Here is a 22,646-nt window from a genome sequence, read left to right as displayed (position 1 = left end):
GACATACTCCTTTTTATTTCATATAAATTAATGGAGTGAACTGGAATAATGTTCATGCAGAATTATACCAGATCCTGCACTTAAAGTTCTAACATGTTAACCTGTTAAACAGTTAAACATGTTAACCTGTTTTCTGTTAAGTTTATGTTTCTGATTACGTAATTAATCTATTTTTGTGAGCTGCTCTGAACCATTCAACCAGATGGAGCAGACTTAAAAATATTCCATAAATTGACACAAAGACACTGCACTCAATGCACTCAACTAGTACACATAAACACTGTAAATAGATACAATAATAATAATAATAATAATAATAATAAAAACATTTATGAAGCGGATACATTTCACATGTTTAATCGTACACCATATATTTACACCAAGTATCCTGGCAGTGGGTTTGTACTTTGGACCGTGCTTTGGGATTGTGAAGTGGTGCTCTGAAAGGGAAAATGTAATGTGGTAATGTGATCAATATCATTATATGATTAAACGGCTCCAGAAAAATGCCTCCAGTGCATGAGCTCAGACATGCTGCAGAAATGATACTGCCCTGTCGGCATGGCAACCCAGCTGACACGCCCTTCCGGTCTCCTTGCTTACCTCCTCAGGGTTCGCACTCTTTTCAAGCCACATTTTCCAGGACATTTTAAGCACCCAACAAGTGTAATATTTAAGCAAAACACGTGTCCATTTAATTCAAGTGTTTATTTAGCTGTTTCTGTGTGTTTTTTAAAGACGTTTCTCACCTCCAGATAAGCGGTAGGGCCTATGCTCAATAGCATTGTTTTTTTTTTCCTGACTTTATTTTAATGAAAAGAAACAATTTGCCCGTTTTCTCATTGGAAATAGGTATATTTCAAAATATCACTGTCCTGGTCACAAAAGCAAATTTGTGGGTAATAATAGCCATTTTCTATACTTTTGAGGCAAGCAAACGCTTACTACCCAGGAAAATTGTGTTACTTAGTGTAATAGTGATCCCTTCTGGAGATGCCACTATCTGCCAAGAGACTTTATAGTGTTTAAGCATCGTAAGAAAAAAGCAGATCTATCATTTCCATTCAGTTTGTGAACGGCTGAGTGTAACTTTTAATCTAAAAAAACAACAATAATAATAATAATAATAATAATGAGTATCAATAACGTCCTTACCTTCTACATTATAAAAATTTGCATGTCAAATCTACTGACTTCAGTAAAATGTTTAAGCATTATAAAAACAAAGCAGGTGTACTGTATCATTTTCCTACATTATTTAAACTGCTGAACATGACTTTTATCAGATAAGACAACAATAGCGTAATAACAATAATTTTGAGTTTAAATTATGTCCCTTTGTCATTGTAAAGTGAATTTCACATGAGTTGAATTGAGTCGAGGCGGCATGCGGCGCTTTACCCTCTACATTAGGGTGCCTGTCACTACACACTGACTAGAGTTTATGCTGCGTCAGATAATGCTGCGAATGCATTGATTTCAAAGGGGATGGTACGTCGGAGGAACGAAGAGGGAAATTATGAGACGTTCAAAATCTCTTTCAACCATTTAAAATATTTAATATAGCTTTGTACTCTCAAAGACATCATTAGTGAGGCAAAACGTGTGTGAAAAAGACTTTGATGTGAAGTTGGAGCCGAGGTTGTGCTGACGAGTCACTTCATAGGCTTCAATGTATTCGGGCAGCACAGACACGAGTCATGTGACATCTCCTCTACGTGTAGAAGCATCAGACACTTTTACACATTATAGCTCTTCCACCCTTTTCTCTCCATGATGAACAAGGTACACTCACATGCTGATGCTGAAGTAAACGAACAACCAGCTCCTCTCATTCAGTCGGTCTGTACAAGTACCAATTCAGTTTATGAATGAGAAGTTTCACGAATTCCGCTTCTTTGCACGCGCAGCTGAAGCAAAGCACGTGATTGGTCGTAGCTGTAAACAATCATGAGATCTGCCACGATTGCCACACTCATGATTGGCTGCTGCTGTAATCAATCATGAGGGTGTAAGCGCCCTTAACCGCTGATGTTGTTACACAATGCGCACCCGCCAGCATTGAAAAAACTATACAAATTTGTATATTTGACTCCTATTCCGAGTCAAATCATTACCATGTTTTTGTGCTTGTAACGAAAACCTTGCTAGCAACACAGTCAAATGGTTATATTAATATTTTCCAGGACAGATCATTATTTTTCCAGAACATTTAGGTATTTTTTCAAATTTTCCATGACTTTTCCATGACTGGTGAACTGCAGTACAAAATTCCAGGTTTTCCAGGACGCGTGGGAACCCTGCTCCTTCACAACACCTTGCACAAATACACACAAATTAATTAACATCAAATTAAAATGATAAACACAAAAAACAGACATACAGTGAACCAAAATGTATTTGGAGGTATAGTTAAAGGTATAGTTAACTCAAACATGAAAATTCTCTCATCATTTACTCACCCTCATGCCACCTCAGATGTGATGATCCATGTCTTCAGAAGTGATGTAATAAGTGGGTGAGAAACAGAACAATATTAGTAATACAAGTCCTTTTTTACAACCCCAATTCCCAAAAAGTTGGGACAGTATGAAAAATGGTAATAAAACAAAAAGGAGTGATTTGTAAATTATATTCACCCTTTGCTATATTGAAAGCACTACAACTAAACATTATATGATGTTTTACCTAGTGAATTTCATAATTGTTTTATGTACACTAATTTAAATCAAATGATTACAACACACTCCAAAAAAGTTAGGACAGTCGAGTGTTTACCACTGTGAAATATCACAATTTCTTCTAATAACACTTTTTTCGCATTTAGGTACTGAAGACACAAGTTTAAGTTGAAAAAGTGGAAGTTTCCCCCCATTCATCCATTATGCAGGTCTTCAGCTGCACAATTGTAAATTGTCCTGCTGAAAATTCAGGGACGTCCCTGAAAAAGAGTGTGCTGGATGGCAGTATATGCTGCTCCAAAATTTTTACATATCTGTCTCTATTAATGGTGGCCTCACAGATGTGCGATTTACTCATGCCATGGGCACTGACACACACCTGGTCCATACAAACACTTGTTTTTTGACCTGATAACAGCTCGGATGGTCCTTTTCCTCTATGGCCCAGAGAACACGATGGCTGTGTTTTTAAAAAACTATTTTAAATGTGGACTCATCAGACCAAAATTAAGGGTTCTAATGATTTCCATCTAAGATGAGACCGAGCCCAGAGAAGTCAGCAGTGCTTCTGGACAGTGTTGATGTATGGCTTCTGCTTTGCAAAGTAAAGTCTTAACTTGCATCTGTGGATGCTGCGGTGAATGGTGATGACTAACAAAGGTTTACTAAAGTAATTCCAAGCCACTGTTCATGATATCCATTACAGATGAATGATGTTTTTAAAGACAGTGATGTCTGAAGCGATCAGAGATCACACACATTCAGAAGTGGTTTTCATCTTGTCCTTTACACATTTGACCATATTCCTTGAATCGTTCAAATATATTGTGCTCTGTAGAGGTTAAAATGGCCAAAATCTTCCACTTTTTCTTTGGTGAACATTGTTCTCAAAGTGCTGGATTATTTGCAGAAGTATCTTTTGGTAAATTGATAAGTTTCAAATGATCTCTTGGAGCTCTAGGCTGTTTTTGGAGGCTCCTTGTGTACTTTAATTACATGATTGCCTCACCTGTTTAACATCTCCTGTTTCACATTTCCTTGTTATTTGAACTCGCCATATTGTTATTAGTCTTAAATTGCCCCTGTCTCAAAATGTTTGGAGTGTGTTGCAATCATCTGATTTGAAATAGCTGTACATAAAAAAAAAAAACAAGGAAATTCAAAAGGAAAATCATCATATAATGTTTAGTTGTAGTGCTTTCAATAAAGTGTGGATTTAGTGTCCGAATACTTTTCGAAGCCACTGTAAATATGCATATGGAAAGGGAATCATCCAGTTCCTCAAGAGTGTGTCCAACACTATGTATATTATGCATTTATATACCTGGTGTGTTTCCATCTCCTGTGCACTGGCAGCCCAGAAGGCTATGAGTAAGGCAGGTGGTATCAGGATCAAAACTGAAAAGGTCCCGTAGCTCCTCAGAGGAAAAGCTAATGTGCTTTGCCTTCTTGGTAAGGTCCACCACTGTGCCAGTAAGCCTGTTTAATCACCTGCCTCTGATGAATCTTCTCTTCTATGGAACCTACAAGAGAAACATGCACACTTCTGCACCATCAAACTGATTTGCGACCTCTGTAAACAAATGCAATTTTCCATCCATGATTCATCAAACTGAAAGCCTTTTTAAAATAAAGAGTGCGTCTCATCATATGATGTGTCATAACACAGTGTATTGGTAGACGAGAAACAGTTTATGTGGTTTATGATATATGAAAGACAGCAAGATGTTAGTTTTAGGTCAAGTACTGCTTGTTATTGCACAGTTATAACATGGAGCTAAATTTAAATATTGGCTGTTACACTTCACAGAGGTCCTGATTACCTGTTGTAAGAAATCTGTAATTGTGAACTGTTTTCCTTTGTCCATATTGCCACACTTGTGCCATGGCCTGACAGATAAATATTAATAATTACTAGACAGTCAGAGCACAAAATGTGATCATAACAAATGCATATGAATGATGATGAAGTGCATTGCAGACATAAAACAACTTGATCAACACATAATGGGAAAGCAAAATGAGCTCAAGGGATTTTTTTTGTATTCACTGACATCTAGTGGTAAGCATTAAAGGTGCAACAAGGACAAACACGTGGAAATAAAAGGGGGTAGTCTAAATGCAATATGTAATACCTGATCACACTATTCTAGTTTTATTTAGCATTATGTAGTGCTATCTGGTGCTGTGTTTATGTGTACTTTTTGTAATAATGCATTTTTGCTTTGCTGTTACATGGCAAATTATTTTGTTGTTGAATTCCACTGACCTGATTGTCATTGACTGGATTCCGGTCTATATAATACATAAAACAAGATGGGAGGCACCAATGAGATTGATCCCTACCCCTCCAGCCTTTGAGCTGAGTAGCAACAGGAAGTTGGAGGAGTGTGTGCTGTTGCAAGAGTCAACATTACATAGACCATAAATACACTTGAAAAAAAAAAATTAATGGGTGTGCTCATCATTTACTCATGCCATCCCAGATGTGAATGACTTTATTCTGCAGAACACAAATTATGATTTTTAAAAGAATATTTCAGCTGTTCAGGTCCATACAATCCAAGTGAACGATTGCCAAAATGTTGATGCTCCAAAAAGCACATAAAGTCATCATAAAAGTAATCCATATGACTCCAGTGTTTGAATCCATATTTACTGAAGTGATATGATATGTGTGGGCAAGAAACAGATCTATATTTATGCTTGAAATTATTCTCCCTGCCCAGTAGGGGGCAGTATGCATGAAGAATGTGAATTACCTGTTTCTCACCCACACCTATCATATCGCTTTTGAAGATATTTATTTAACATGGACTACTTTTATGCTGATTTATGTTATATGTTGAGCTTCAAATTGGCATACATTCACTTGCATTATATGGACCAACTGAGCTGAAATCGGAGTCTTCTAAAATTAGAATTTGTTTTCAGCAGATGAAATAAAATCATACACATCTGGGATGGCATTAGGGTGAGTAAATGATGAGATATTTTTGGGTGATATATCCCTTTAAGTAAGCTATTTGGAGGTTGAATTACCAGGAAAGTGGCTGTGTGGCGCAAGCAATATATTGCTCTAATTGTTTAAACGTCCCAACCAGTCTGACATAGCAAAATTGTCTCATCCAATGGCATGAGTTTGGGATGGGGCTATCTGTCTGACAAACGGAAGAGTTCAGGAAAATTGTTTTAAATCTATAATTATTTTTACACTTCTGTTTTGATGCTTATGGTGTATTATGTGTATGAAAATTACACACTTTTTTTGTGTATGTAATATGTCTGTGTACCTATGTGTGATTGACTTGTATTGCTCAGAGCAGGTCTGTTAGAACTAGAAGCTTCCCAGAGTCTGTGGTGCTGAAGGCTAACCAGGAAAGAGTTCCATCATTCCACTCACATACATCTCTTCCTTCTTTTCCTGAGGCAAATACCACAAATAACTAAATAAATAACCTAGCACAGCAAGATAACAGCCCCTATTTCAAACATCCTGCCCTAGGCATACTACATTTCAGTAGAGTGTACCTGTAGAGTGCTATTGAGCAGACCGGGATGGTTGCAGAATTTCTTGAGAGTGTTGATGCATGCTGGGTGTGGGCTTTGTGTGAAAGTGTGTGTGCTGCCACTAGAGTGGCAGGCTCTGATGGGTCATGTGGCCAGCAAGACTACATACAGATGTAGCTGCAGCTCAGTGGGTTTGCAGATTACAGTCCACTTTATCCATTCTGATAAATACTGATTAATGATCTCCTGAGTACACCGTAATGTAAACACACCAGTTAGATAAAAGAGTTCAGCTGCTAGCTTCTCTCTGATACACCTATCTTCCTGAAACACACAGTGACTGTCAATGCACAACACTCTACATGTTGGACGCACACATAGACACTTAGTGGTAAATTCTCTGAACCCATCAGCTCAAGAACATTGCTGAGACATTGTACACGGAAGTCATATTCCTTTTACTAAAGCCAAGCGCACACTCCACAACCTGCAGTCGGTGCCCTGTGACTGTTTTCAGTCATCCTGGCATACACACTGCACGACTGATCGCAGACTAGGTGTATCAACTACACGACCATTCGTCCTCAACAAAGGTCCTGTTCACACCTGGTATGATGTGTTGGGTGATCCGATCACAAATGTACTGGAAAGACACATCAATCTTATAACTACTTGAGTTCGGATTTCAAGGAGAAAGTCTCCCATTTAATTATAGAAATAAGTGTATTACTGTATGACAATAAAGCACAAAAAAGTAAAAAGAGAAATATAAAGCACCAAAAATGTGCATTTAATGTGCACATTCTTACATTTAATATCAGCACGAACATGAATTATTTTAATGTAGAGTTACTAAAGTATTAACCAGGATTCTGATATACATGCTTATCATACAGTAGAGTCATTCTATGAAACGGGTGCCATTTGGGTCCGCAACGTTTGATGAGATGCATAAGGCACAAAACATTTCCCAAAGTGTGTTTTCAAAGCTTAAAGTTATTCAATCAAGTGTTCTTGTTAACATGATATATGATAAAAAAAATACTATTCTTAAAGAGTAACATACTATTTTTTATAATTTGTCATTAGTACATAGCTAATTTCACATGTCCGTGTAGACCAACATGACATTTGCATCTAAAATATCACCAAATAAGTTATATATTTTTTTTATATAAACATTTATTATTTTCAGGATTTGATGTGTGTCCCTGTATATATAAGATATATTTATTCAAAATAAATGTAAATATTTTATGATTTGTGTCCATCCCTCAGTTTGACTTACCACCCTGTCACACTAACTTGTTTTATCTATAAATAATGTACAGTTGCTTTAAATGACATCACAAAGTGAAAATTACATAATTTGAGCCTTGTAGCCACCAATAACAAAAGCAGGCAAGTACTGACATTCTTTTACTTTGTTTTTTTGTTGCTTTTTCATGTTAGGCAGGATCCGTCAAGCTCAAACCATCCACCCCGTCATGCTAAATAGATAGGGAAAACTGTTTTTTATTAAATGTTTTACATTATTAATGCAAAGAAAATTATATTTCAGATTGAATGCATTTATGCTATGTGAGGAACTTGACTACATGTGAGATCTGCAGCCATATTGAGATGAAATTTTCCACCCCGTCACGTTTTATTGATGGGGGGATTCTGCTTCCCGTTTGAATGTGAGTATGTGTGAAATCAAGGATTCTAATATAGACTAATCAATTTATTTTCTGTTAACATAACCCTGTTTGGTTCACTCACTCACACACTCACTATCTCTTTCACTCACTCACTCATGCACTCACTATATCTTTCACTCACTCACTCACTAAAGAATTTCACAAAGTTCTTGTGCATGTACATGTATTTTTTTTATTTCAGTTATTTCCCTTTAAAGCCATAAATAACTGGCAAAGTTGAAAAGTTTCATTGCGTTTTCGACTGCCTATGAATGTGCTTGAAGTGTTACAGCTGTCAGATGTTTTTAACGGATTGCCCAATAGGCATTTTAAAATTAAAATAACAAAATTAATTCACAAACTCACGCACAGTTTATTTGTGATAACATGTCAACATACATTAATAAATGGATTACGCCCATTTAAAAAACAAGAAAACAGCTGAAAATAATGATGATACAGCGGGCAGGGAGATGTTGGTGAGGTTTTATTTTATAATATTTTTGTCTCCTGCTTCCCAATACCTTGCTCTCCTTGTGCTCTCTGTCAATATTTCATTGGCTGTTGCTCATTGCCGGTCTCTCACTCGTTGGGACAGTGCGCACCCCTGGCAACTCATCTGCCAAATTTCAAGCAGGTTTGAAATCCATCATAGCATCTGCGACTTGTCAGAACGAGTCGCAGGAGAATGTACACCGCACACTACATGACCGTTGGTTGCGGGATCTGAGGCTTATAGTCGCAGACAATTAACTGACTGAAACATCAAAGCAGACAAGCTTGAGTTGTGTAGTGTGTGCTAAGCTCAAACTATGCTTTATTTAAAAATCAGATTTGCCTAAATTTGCATGAGCATGTTTAGTGTGAATTTACAATGGCCCCAAAAAATATTTGGATTATGAAAAATATTTGAATACTGCTGTCGATACAGCAGTGCTGATGTAGGGCCATATAGCACGATTGTGAGTGTGATATTGCTCATATACAACAGTTCAATGAACAAGTAAATAAAAATAAAATTAGGAAATACTGAGAACGGTCATAAAAACGCATTTGTGTATGGAACTACTTTATGGCGCGACCAGAATCTGCCGTTGCTGGTTCAAAACAAATTATGTGTTCAAGCCTCTGTTAAAAATGTTCACTTCAGAAATTGTATCATGGCTTGAGCTGTTTCTAACAAGTCATTGGATAAACAAGGATAGACAGATGGTTGTGTGTGTTTGTTTGTCTGTGTGTGTGTGTGTGTGTGTGTGGGTGTGTGTGTGAGAGAGAGAGAGAGAGAGAGAGAGATGGAGCGTGTGCGATCACCTGTTGCCACACCCAATCAGAGATGCTTACAGCTTTCCGAAGGTCAGCTTTCTCAGTGGAATATAGACATCCAAGCGGGGTATTCCTCTCTATTTCAAGGTAGCCGATGCGCAAATGTCATTCACTATAGAAACAGTGATGTCCTCCGCCATATTAAACAGTATGTATCCAATGTGGAAACTCACTGAGTGCTGTTCTATGTAAACGGATTAACTTTACGTCACCAACTGGCTCATATTACATACAAAAATTATCTTTTGCCACCACCTGCTGGCTAACATATGTAATTTAAAATAAAAAATACAGTAACTCCTAACACATATGCACTATGCTTACACTTTAGTTTAGAACAGCACAAACACAAGCAGAGTGATACACACACAGCATCTGAGTGCTGATGCTGTCACACCATCAGTGCTCATGGAACATCTCTCATCCAATCAGATTCGAGGACCGGAACTAACTGTGGTATATAACAAAATATAAAATCAAGTGACATATTTTAAAAAACAGCACAAGCAAAACATTTAACAAAAATATATTTGTTAATTTCAATTTTTAACCAACAGATTTGCTTTTGAAAATTAAGACAACATTTTTTGGATTCTTTCAGGTTGTCAAACGTTATTGGAACATGTCTATAGGTAATGTGATGAACTACACCTGGGCTTACTCTGCTTGAACACCTGTGTGAACTTAAAGGGGAACCAACTTTATACAGTACATCCACTAAAAATAACCTTGACACCTGATTGTTAAAAGTCATTGCAAAAAGGACAAGGAAAACTTTGATAATATCTAATGTAATGAGATGGAGTCATTTTAAGTGTAACTTAAGTGTCCAAGTTCTTTTTGGGATTTTGTGCCCTGTACCTCAGTGCAAGTGGGCTGGTGAGATCTGAGGATGGGCTCTTCATAAATCTAAAAGATTTACAAACTCAATGAAGTAATAATACTCCAGCAGGTCATTCTGCACTGAAGTACCTGGCAAAATAATGATTACTTTATTATCACTTAATAATTATTACATAATATAGTACTACTATGCCCAAATATAAACAGTGTGTGCCTGTGTCTGAAAGAGGAATAGGGAGAACAAACCCCTTAATATAAGATGCCATTGAAATGAGAGGACAGTGAGTGCATTGACCCTCATCACAGATGAACACACCGAAGTCCAGGTCTATCAATTTGTCCATGGAGAGCAGAAACATCTCGTAATTGATCACCATCACAGAGCAAAGAGGGGAGGACACAAAAGGGATCCTATAGAGGCAATACATACTTTTAATTAGTACTCTCCCTATTTATTATCATACACAAACAGTCACACATACACACCTGGTCCAGAGTGTACACAGTGATCCTCTCTCTGCCCAGCCACTTGTTGAAGTCAGCAGCCCAGTTCTTGACCAAACTTCCTGGACACTGCAACAGAATTTTACAGATATTCAATTTATACCATTAAGTATTCATACAGCAAGACCACACCCTCTTTCTGATGTAGCTGAAGATTATTGGTCAAGTGAAGGTTGACAACCACATCCACCAGTGGAGAACCGGAATTATTATACAGCCACTGGATATCAGTTGTTGGTCATGGCATCACCAGGGCTCCTAAGGACAAATACATAACTAGCTTTATTGAGACTGAAAGCAAGTACTGTATATCTTCTATATTAGGCTGTGCATATGCAATACCTGGTGCATTCATGTCATGTTGGGTTTACAGACCGGTTCTTCAGGCTGGGAATCACGAAGATCTCCTTCTTTGAGTGCTGGTCTGGTAAAGGATTTTTGCCCACTGGTCAATATATAGGAGCTTTCACGACCGTCTCTGCAGGAGTCCCAACAGCAACGTCTTGAAAACAACGGCCCTTGGCATTGTCCTCATTGGATATGACCCCATTACATCGATTTGCTTCCCTCTCACCACAAGTGACTGACCCTCACACAAGCTCTCCAACTCAGAAGCCTTGTAACCTTATCCTAACAAACACAAATTCAAATACATTTGAAAAAGTTTTCAAAAATATTTCATGAGTGAGATAAAATGATAATAGTGGAATTAAATATAAACCACAAATTCAAAAATAGAACTTCCTTTCTTAACAATACATACTATACTCCACAACAGTAGCTAATTTTACTTTAAGCATGTGTTGGGACAGGCTAACCTTGTTCAATGTCCCCCCCTTCCATGTCTTTGAGGACAACGATCTGCCCTCTGACAATCAGCACAGCGTCGCCATTCCAGCGCTTTTGCTTACTTGATGATGCCTTGCACCATATTAAACTACAGTAGCATGCTTGAAAATAAATAAATACATGAATGAACAGGGATACCAAAACATACCAAAAGCCCATATTGAATCATAAAGAGAGCTTTACAATGTCTTCATATTTCAACATATGTTTAATTCCTGGTATTGTTTTTTTTTTTTACTGTGTCAGATAAACAACAAAAATTAATGGCCAGGTGTGAAACTGTAGGATAAAAAATTATTCACATGAATTAATTTGCAAGAATTTCACATTAGCTTCGGTAAACGCATTACAATGTACAAACAAAACATTTTACTACACAAGTCTACACAAATAGCTTGAGAGTGAGATCTTCATTCTATGCTCCTGAGAAGAAATAATAAAAAAGATACACTCAAAACACTGAGATTAAAGGAACTACAATTTTATTAGTAACTGCATACAAAATAAAACCTCTTTCTTGTCCAATCAGACATTCACACTGAGGGGGGGGGGGTCTGTAACACTTTACAGTAAGGTTTTATTTGTTAATGAATTTTACAGCATATCTTAATTGATGCTGTTAATTTATACATTTCCATTTGTTCATTGTTCATGTTAGTTCATACTGCATTAACTAACTTTAAATGTTACAAAATGTACTAGTTTATGTTGAAATTAACATTAATCAAGATTAAGTGCTGAAAAAGTATTGTTAATAGTTAGTTTGTGTTAACTTTTGTAGTTAACTATTGTGAACAAATACAACCATTTTGTAAGTGTAAACAGTGGTCCTTGTAAAAATGTCAATAGAATAATATTATATATAAAAAAAATGAATAAAAAAAAAAAAAAAACTGTACAAACATTTCAACAAGCCCAGACTGTACAAACAAAAAATTTACAATGTCATCAGATCGGCCATATAACTGTGCCGTAGTTCCCTTTATGCAACTTTTTTAGATGCAACACTACATGTCACAACAATGGCAAACCATGGCGGAGTCTGGCTGCCCTCAGTTTCTCCACTTTGACCTTTGACCTGAGTAGCTCCTCCTCCAAATTTTGCTTTCTTTTAAGCCCCTCCCTCTTTTCCTCCAGATACAACCCCAGTTTTCTGTGATTGGCCAGAAGCAGCTCATGTTCCTCTTGCATCATCTGCAATGTTTCTGCCTCAAAAATTTGATTTTTGAAAGCCGAGCTGACCCTCTGATGAAGACTTCTCCTTGGGGCCGGTGCTGATGGCGAAGGTGAGAGGTGTACGGAGGAAGGACATGGAGAGAGGGAGGCCGCGTACACGTGGGAGACTACTTCCTCTTCCTCCTCATCTTCATCCGCTTCCACCACCTCATTGTCCCTGTCATTCTGTCCATGGTGGGCCTGACTGCTTGGGGTGGTGATAGTAACAGGGGAACCATGAGACGTAATAAGGTGGATATCAAGAGGCGGTTTCATGTCTTCTGACTCCACCCTCATAGCCGCAACAGGTGGATAGTCCGGCATTACAGGGAGGGACAGACTGCTGCCTGGCTGCTCTAATGGAGAGTTCCTCTTGAACTGAAGCCTAGCAGAAACACATACACATGTGAAGTCAACATTTGAAAAAATTTGATATTTAAAATCTCAATTGTATCAAAGTCCCTTCAAGTCAAGTCAGGTCACAGTAATGCCTCCAGACAACCTGCAGAACATTATTTTCTACGGAAACAAGAATAGCTTCTACTTGAATGGGGAAAGGCCAAAATCTCCAAAATGGTTGGTCAACAATCTTGAAATATATCAAATAAAATCTGACCACAATGGTATCATAAATTGTGCTACTTTAGCTCAGATCACGTCAAAAAACACCTTTTTTAAGGCATGCACATTCCGCATGCACATTCCCGATGATAACTGACAAGCAATGTTCTTATCAAAAAGATGATTGGCTCTTTTAACTATAAGGAGCTTCCATTCCTAGAGCAATCATATTCAGTATTATGATTTCTCTCATTAATAAGTACACCAGTGACCCATCTCATTCTATCCAGTCTCAAGTCAAGTCATTTTAATTTGTATAGCGCTTTTCACAACACACATTGTTTCAAAGCAGCTTTACAGAAAATCCTACATTAACAGAAAATGAAACTGTAATGGTGTATAAAAATAAATAATTAATTGTATTTAGAACCCCAGTGAGCAAGCCGAAGGCGACTGTGAAAAGGAACACAAACCTCCATAAGATGTTGGTTAAATGGAGAAAAATAAACTTGGGAGAAACCAGACTCACAGTGGGGACCAGTTCCCGTCTGTTTAAACAACATGAATATAATGCCAATATTACTTATTTATGTGCAGTGCAAGTCATGTTTTTTAAATGAGTAAACTAAGTATGTTTTAAGGGCCAGTGTTTAAACAAAGATGTTTGTATGTCTCTGTAAAGGTATTCAATGGAAAGGAGGAGGCGAGAACCGGCTTTTCAATATAAATAATAGTTTAATGATAAACTTAAAAGAAGACACAAACACACAAGACGGACATGTCCGTAAACAAGCTCTCTCTCCCGCACGATCCCCTGCGGTCAGCCTTTAACCCTCACTGAGGCATAATTAGCCTAATACGGGACCGCCCTGCCACAGTCTCTTTTAATAATCAATTGACTCTATGCACGGTCACTTCTGCGCTTTGCCTCGTGGGGCACAGTTACTTCTGGAGCAGAACCGGAATCAATTTCTTTCTACGTTGATTAATGCTGACTCAGGAGAAAATTACTTTTTAGGATGGGTTAAAAATTACTTTTTAAGTTTCTGCGGTTTACATTGGACAATATCCATCGCACATTGAGACACGTAGCTGTTGCTCTATACAGTAAAAGGAAGGGGTTTTGTTTGTTTGTTTGTTTCATTATTGTTGTTGTTGTTATTATTAATGATAATTAAATCAAGCCAAATCACCTACACCAAAAGTGTATTAAAAGTGTTGCCCATCTATTCACACTGGTCTTAGAGAATCATGTTGCTGGTACATCAAGCCAAAAATCCAAGGCACTCACATGGGGTATATACCTTAATATTAAAACGCCAGCTATGGGGCCTGGGTAGCTCAGCGAGTAAAGATGAGTAAAGACTACCACCCATGGAGTCGCGAGTTCGAGTGACTCCAGCCAGGTCTCTTAAGCAACAAAATTGGTCCGGTTGGGAGGGTAGAGTCACATGGGGTAACCTCCTCGTGGTCGCTATAATGTGGTTCTTGCTCTCGGTGGGGCACGTGGTGAGTTGTGCATGGATGCTGCAGAGAATAGCATGAAGCCTCCACACACGCTATGTCTCCGCGGTGACGTGCTGAACAAGCCATGTGATAAGATGCGCGAATTGTCTGTCTCAGACATGGAGGCAACTGAGATTCGTCTTCCCCCCTCCCGGACTGAGGCGTGTCACTACGCCACCACAAGGACTTAAGAGTGCATTGGGAATTGGGCATTTCAAATTGGGGAGAAAATCAAAAACAAAACAAAAAACTAAATAAGGCCGGTTATTATAATGGGGTGAAAAAATTGTGGCTAGAAGAGTTTTACTTAGGCTATGCACAACAATTATTTTACTTAATTCCTATTAAGTTTTTAACACATTCTTTATCCATAAATATTATTTTTTTGTGTTATGGTTGAACAAATATGCATATCACATGGTCCAGATGATGAAGAGAAAACTGCATAATAGATAAGGGTTTCATTTTATTCAATCAGTTCATGGTTGATGTTGTATCCTAAAAATAAAATGAAAACTATTTGTAGCCATTAAAAATGTAAGGTTCATTCTGTTCGGTTTAAAACATAGCCAACTGTATATGGACTCAAATTTACACCCCACCAATATTTCACTTTTAAAAAGGTATCCAGATAGACATGTCGGGCAAAATAAAGTCTTTTCTGACTAATGCTATGACAACGTGCGACCCAGAAACCGCATCAAGAGCACCGTATTAACTGTAAAAAAAATAGAAGCTTTGCGTTCACTATCAAAGTTTATATTTATATAATGTTTATATTTTCGCGGGAGTTTGGCACGAGCCTCTGCTGACGATTCACGCGCTCTTCCGGACAGGAGCTGCTCTGGTTGTCATAATGACAAAAAATTAGCATATCATGAAAAGGGTCTCTAAACGAGCTATTAACCTAATCATCTGAATCAACTAATTAACTCTAAACACCTGCAAAAGATTCCTGAGGCTTTTAAAAACTCCCAGCCTGTTTCATTACTCAAAACCGCAATCATGGGTAAGACTGCCGACCTGACTGCTGTCCAGAAGGCCATCATTGACACCCTCAAGCAAGAGGGTAAGACACAGAAAGAAATTTCTGAACAAATAGGCTGTTCCCAGAGTGCTGTATCAAGGCACCTCAGTGGGAAGTCTGTGGGAAGGCAAAAGTGTGGCAAAAAACGCTGCACAACGAGAAGAGGTGACCGGACCCTGAGGAAGATTGTGGAGAAGGACCGATTCCAGACCTTGGGGGACCTGCGGAAGCAGTGGACTGAGTCTGGAGCAGAAACATCCAGAGCCACCGTGCACAGGTGTGTGTGCAGGAAATGGGCTACAGGTGCCGCATTCCCCAGGTCAAGCCACTTTTGAACCAGAAACAGCGGCAGAAGCGCCTGACCTGGGCTACAGAGAAGCAGCACTGGACTGTTGCTCAGTGGTCCAAAGTACTTTTTTCGGATGAAAGCAAATTTTGCATGTCATTCGGAAATCAAGATGCCAGAGTCTGTAGGAAGACTGGGGAGAAGGAAATGCCAAAATGCCTGAAGTCCAGTGTCAAGTACCCACAGTCAGTGATGGTCTGGGGTGCCATGTCAGCTGCTGGTGTTGGTCCACTGTGTTTTATCAAGGGCAGGGTCAATGCAGCTAGCTATCAGGAGATTTTGGAGCACTTCATGCTTCCATCTGCTGAAAAGCTTTATGGAGATGAAGATTTCATTTTTCAGCACGACCTGGCACCTGCTCACAGTGCCAAAACCACTGGTAAATGGTTTACTGACCATGGTATTACTGTGCTCAATTGGCCTGCCAACTCTCCTGACCTGAACCCCATAGAGAATCTGTGGGATATTGTGAAGAGAAAGTTGAGAGACGCAAGACCCAACACTCTGGATGAGCTTAAGGCCGCTATCGAAGCATCCTGGGCCTCCATAACAACTCAGCAGTGCCACAGGCTGATTGCCTCCATGCCACGCCGCATTGAAGCAGTCATTTCTGCAAAAGGATTCCCGACCAAGTATTGAGTGCATAACTGAACATAATTATTTGAAGGTTGACTTTTTTTGGTATTAAAAACACTTCTTTTATTGGTCGGATGAAATATGCTAATTTTTTGAGATAGGAATTTTGGGTTTTCATGAGCTGTATGCCAAAATCATCAGTATTAAAACAATAAAAGACCTGAAATATTTCAGTTGGTGTGCAATGAATCTAAAATATATGAAAGTTTAATTTTTATCATTACATTATGGAAAATAATGACCTTTATCACAATATGCAAATTTTTTGAGAAGGACCTGTACATGCTGTTGATGGATTTTAAATATTTGCTTAAAATTCCCTATTTAGTTAGGCATTAAAATGCGATTGGAATTTGACATGCACAATAATCACGATTATCTCAAATAACCGTGGTTAAATCAAATTACCGCGATTAGGCCATAATTTAATAATCGTGACAGGCCTATCTGCAGCATTTATTAATCTTTCTTAATTTTAATTAATAAAAAAACATTTGTTCATTCAACGTCAGTTCATAGTGCCTAATGTTAACTAATACAACATATATATATATATATATATATATATATATATATATAGAGTATGTTTAAATTAACATTAACCAAGATAAATAAATGCTGTAAAAGTATTGTACGTTGTTAACTAATTTTAACAAATGGAACCTTATTTTAAAGCATTACCCTTGCATTTTTTTTTAAATAAAAAAAGTAACTTGCGTTTTACAAAGGCAGTACATTCACTCATCTGACTTATTATTATATAATCATTAGCTGCAACATCATCCAATTCCACAGCTCAGCTGGACTGAATTTGTGATTAGTGGCAATCTGAAAGACCAAGAACCCATATTTTTGACAACATTACAGAAAGGCCTAAGAGGGTGCAGACATGAAGATGACACTGGAAAGTAACTACTCTGGCACCCGATGGCAAACCTGGCTTTAGAACAGCGTCAGAAATATGGTTAATGACATTCAAATCCCCTCAGTGCTGCAGCTTACCTCTGGTACAGGACACAGAGTGAAAGGGCTGTGAGCGTGAATGTGTCTGCCACGAGTGTTTTGTCCACAGACTGTAGAAACAGGCAACTGGCAATGGAGATGTTTACTGTACATGTCTGTCTAACAAATTGGCTATGTGTAACACATAAAACTACAGCTATTTAAAGAACTTACATTTATGTATTTGGCAGACGCTTTTATCCAAAGCGACTTACAGTGCACTTATTACAGGGACAGTCCCCCCAGAGCAACCTGGAGTTAAGTGCCTTGCTCAAGGACACAATGGTGGTGGCTGTGGGGATCAAACCAGTGATCTTCTGATTACCAGTTTACCAGTTATGTGGTTTAGACCACTACACCACCACCAGTTTACTTTAGGGGTATAGATGAAGTTCTTGATTTGAATTCTCCATTGGATGATATTAATATTTTTGAGTTGTGGATGCACTGCTGAAGAGGCAGTTTTGTTTATGTGTCTGTGTCTGCATGTACATGCATGTGTGCCTGTAAGTGGTGTATGAGGATCTGTTTGCTCAATCTCACCTGTGGAGTGCACTCTGCTCTTTGTCTCCCACACGAAACAGTTGTGGAATCATTTCCATGATGTGTTTGGTTGGCTCCGAGATGCTGCCCCGGTACTCAGGCTGGGAGTGGCTTCGTTGAAGAACTTCCTGTTTGGCACTTTCTTTAAGTCGTTTATAGAGGGTCCGAAGGCCCTGAGCCGTTCTGGTGGGCCTCTCACCTCCTAAACTGTTATAGCGCTCAGCTATGCTGTCCCAGCACCGGTTCTTATCCACAATCACTGCATGCTTGTTGGTGTGCACCTCCAAAATGCGTATGTGAGGCTGTACCAGCCGCAGAAGATCCAGTTTCTCAGACAAGGTGAAGTTTGAGGAGCGGGCCTTGCCAACCATGCTGTTTGTCACAAACAAGGTTGACATCTTGGTTTTAAGCTGGTCTCAATGCTCTAGTCCCACTCTTCTTCTCTCCTTCTTTCACCTGTGCTGTGTGTCTGTCATTCTCTGGAAGACACTCACTTGTGTGAGCAGACTGCTGCACTGCTTACTTCAGTTAAACAACACACACATGCACAAACTGGATCCCGAGCACACAGACATAAGAAAAAGAATCAGGCTTAACTAGGCCAGCCTCGATTAGGCCCACGCCTACCCGGGGAGGGCTTTGCTGGAATTCCTTTTAGCTTAAGCTGACGCAGTTTCAGTAAAGCTGCTTAAGCCTGGCCTGACCTACATAACAAACCGGACTACATTAGACTGGGAACACAACAGAGCTCTCTTATGCCGGTGTAGACAGTGACATGTAATGCTTTACTTAGCGGGACAAACATAAAAGTGTGTTTTTGAGCATTTAGTCATATTTTAAACAGGAAGCGTCAACTCCGTGTTTAGACTGTATAGCGCGAGTCTGTGTCTGATGCTGGCTGGCGGACGCGGAATTGCAGGATTTTAACAAAGGGAACATTATTTTGAAGAATACGCTAATACTATTTGCGTACAGACAGCGCGCGCGAGAGAATTGTGTTCAGAAAAAAGACACCGGTTGCTGTAAATATGTTCTTAAACCAGCCAAATGCCGCACAGCTCGATGTATGAGGGAGAGTTTGCTTTGAATCTGATTGTGCGACTCGGTTACTCGTTCGCAATAGGACACATATCACCTGTCAATCAAGCGAAACTTGTGCACGGATTGGTTAGTTTTACTTAAAGCCGAAGTTAAAGGAGGGTAATAAAGTTCCAGTTTGTTCAGCCGGAGGTCTCGCTCAACCTTTCGGTGCTTTTAGATAGCCATATACTATGGATTTAAGTTAACCCTATTAGATATTTCTAGTCATACAATCAGTGATAATGGTTCAATCATTCTAGAATTATTTGCATATCCCCCTGTAGATTCTATTAGCATGTATTTATTGTTAAAGTGGTATACCAGTTTCCAGTACCAGTGTTCACAATTACATCATAAAATGTAAAACCATGGTGCACATATATCAGCGAGGCTTTTAAAGCACACGTTACCAGCTTGTGCTCCTGTTGTGTGGGACAGAGTTATAAAATATACAAATCTAAACTTTTTCCTTGGAGTTCTAAAAACTTCATGCATTTTTGCTCCTGAAATGTTATGCTTAACTAGGTCAAATCCAAATGTGTTACCATGTGGCAGAAGATATTCCTTTTGAACACAATACAAGATTTCAGCAGTTTCAGCCTCACATTACATATCTGTCATACATGTCTATGTTTTATTCTTAAAAAAGAATGCAAGCTCTGTATGTTTAACATAAATGTAATAATTTATAGCTTTGTTTTTAGCATGTAAAATTATAATGCACTCTGTAATCACTGATCACAGTTATTTTGAATATTACATATTATTCAAATCTATATACAATATAATAATATAAAGTTTATTTTATATATATATATATATATATATATATATTTTTTTTTTTTTTATTTATGCATGTGTATGTGCAAGGAATTATCATTTTAAATAAACTGTTTTTTTAATTGCTTTGCGGGACAAAGATGGCATAAATGTACATGAATGTAAATGTAATGTACACTTTAGTGCAATGTTGCCTTATAGGACAAGTGACAACTCCCATCAACTGCCTAGAATCTTTCTTATTCTGCCCATCCTTATAGTTAAACCCTAGGTTATTTGTTAACATTTCAGTAACCATGAATGTTAATGCCCATTTAGTATTTCTGTCACTGATGTATCTTACCTGAAGACACGGTGTTGGCATGCGTATTTGGCTGTATTGAGCAACGTTCTTTATCTGCCAGCTGCTTCAGGACAGTAAGATGATGAGCTAAAGCTGTTTTTCTTACATTTCCTTGAGGAACAGCGCTCAAGACCCTAGCTAAAGCTTTACTGCCTTCTGGAGCTTTAGAAAAAGCTGGACAATCTCTACTAGTCAAACACCTCTGGACCTGCTGAGAGAAATAACTGTTGAACACGCCAGCAGTGGAAAATGTAAACACTCATAATACTGAAGATGAAACGCCATTGTATAATTACTATTTTATTGGTCGCTTTCTCTATTCCTATACCTCTACTTTCAATTAAATCTTGCTTACAACTGTATTATTCTGAATACATTACTGGAAAAACATATAGATAGAAAATTAAGAGAAAACATTCATAGCAGTAATAATGCATATGCATTATTATGTATCTAATCAAAAACTCTGCATAAACAAATAACATTGTCACCATGTCTATTTTTTCAATTGTTCACGTGCTTTGAACAATTGAAAAATGTATTCATCACCTTTACCTTGTTGTTGAACACATTCCCTAATGCTAGAGTGGATGCTGTCAATGGTTCTGGTTGGGGGCTCGATATGGTAGGAATGTCAAAGTCCCGGAGGCATAAATCGGGGTTTCTTTGCAGCATTGACACTGAGCTGACTTGGAGCTCCAGACCAGTACATTCTGTCAGTGAGGATGCCACTTAACTGAATTGAAACATACAGGATAAAACTCAGATATAATGTCATTAACCTCATGTGAGCACGACAAGAAATAATATGAAACGGCAACTTTTTTTTTGCACATTAAAGAATTGTACTTCTTAAGAAATGAAAAGTAATTTTGAAATGTGTATAAATCAAGAGCACTCACATGAGATGAAGACTCCAGTCATATCATTAACCTTATAAAAGCTGTTTTATTCTACATGGAGAGAGTTCCTTCATGGTGGCGGCAGCCATGTTAAGATCACATGACCAGCATTATACGAATCGTTTAGTTTAATAATCGCCCTGTTATTGGACACTAGCACTCATGGATAAAACTAATCATGGCTAACTGTGTATAGTGAATTTCCACAATGACTTCAATAATTGCAACCTGTTGTGAATAAAAGTTGAATCCAAACCCCTAGGTGTCACTATAAGTCCAAGACTAAGGATTTGAAAAATAACTGAGTGAATAACTGAGTTCCCCTTTTAGAATAATATACTTGACCCAAAAATTAAAGTTCTGCCATCATTTACTCACCCCAAACCTGTACCACTTTCCTTTGTGTAACACAAAAGAGACAGACAGCCTCAGTCACCATTCACTTACAATGCATCTTTTTTTTCTATGTACAATGAAAGTGAATGGATACTGAAGATGTAATTAGGCCAATCATACTTTTTTTTTTTTTTTTTTTTTTTTGTATTACGTGAAAAAAGGTCATACGAGTTTGGAACAACATGAGAGTGAGTAAATGACGGGATAATAAACATTTAGCGTGAACTGAGCTATCCCTTAAGCTAAGCAAAACCATCAAGTAAACAGAGTACGTAGAGTTGCCAAAGTAAACCTCTAATTATTCTCCAAACATTGATGTAAAATGTATCTACATTTAAAGAACTTGTAGTAGACAGAAAAGCACATTAATCTCTTACCCTTTATTTGTCTACTCTTCCTTGATTTGTCGCTGACTTTTTCTGTTTTCTAAATCTCCCTCTTCTTCTTCTTCTTCTTCTTTAGAGTTTATCGGCAGCTTGCATCCATTAGCGTTGCACTACCGCCATCTTCCGGCTTTATTTCCTGTCATGTCCAGTTACATCATATTCTTCTCATCAGTCCTGTTCTTGATAAAAATAATAAAATATTTCCTCTGCTTTGTTCATTCTCCCCACTTTCCAGTATTTCCTTCATTCCTGTCCCTATTGCTCCAATTTTTCCTAACTCTTCCATCATATTTTTCCTCTGTTCTTTATATTGTCTGCAACTCAACAACACATGCTCTATAGTTTCTGCAACCTGACAACAACCACAAAAACCAGTTGGGTGCTTCCCTATAATGTGTAGTGTGCTATTCAAACTACTGTGACCTATCCTTAATCTGGTCATAACTACTTCTTCTTTTCTATTCCCTCCCCTATTCTTCACAGCCCCAACTTTACTTTGAATAGCATATAAATGTCTCCCTTTAGTTTCCA

At 38.1% G+C, this 22,646-nt stretch overlaps 1 protein-coding gene and 1 pseudogene across 1 annotated transcript; both read right to left on the bottom strand.

Annotated features, from left to right (window-relative positions):
* Nucleotides 1–374: 374 nt before the first annotated feature.
* On the bottom strand, nt 375–10,898 carry LOC127657655 (DNA repair and recombination protein RAD54B-like; annotated as a pseudogene).
* Nucleotides 10,899–11,035: 137 nt separating this feature from the next.
* Nucleotides 11,036–22,506, bottom strand: LOC127658331 (fibrinogen silencer-binding protein-like). Its single transcript, XM_052147567.1, has 5 exons — nt 22,107–22,506; nt 20,987–21,167; nt 20,432–20,639; nt 18,229–18,780; nt 11,036–12,992 (listed from the first exon to the last, which is right to left on the bottom strand). Exons 4-5 carry the CDS (start codon nt 18,624–18,626, stop codon nt 12,407–12,409), a joined length of 984 nt encoding a protein of 327 aa, XP_052003527.1. The 5' UTR covers nt 18,627–18,780; nt 20,432–20,639; nt 20,987–21,167; nt 22,107–22,506; the 3' UTR covers nt 11,036–12,406.
* Between the last annotated feature and the right edge of the window lie 140 nt (nt 22,507–22,646).

The sequence above is a fragment of the Xyrauchen texanus genome, chromosome 17 (genome assembly GCF_025860055.1).
Source record: "Xyrauchen texanus isolate HMW12.3.18 chromosome 17, RBS_HiC_50CHRs, whole genome shotgun sequence".
NCBI lineage: Eukaryota > Metazoa > Chordata > Actinopteri > Cypriniformes > Catostomidae > Xyrauchen > Xyrauchen texanus.
The sequence above is the reverse complement of the archived record's forward strand: the minus strand, read 5'-3'. Positions and strand labels throughout refer to the sequence as shown.

Excerpts from the sequence above, each read along its gene's own strand:
- LOC127658331 (XM_052147567.1), bottom strand. The coding sequence starts at position 18,626 with ATGTCAACCTTGTTTGTGACAAACAGCATGGTTGGCAAGGCCCGCTCC. Across the intron at positions 12,993-18,228 it reads GAGCAGAGTGCACTCCACAG|GCTTCAGTTCAAGAGGAACT; the intron begins GTGAGATTGAGC and ends TGTTTCTGCTAG.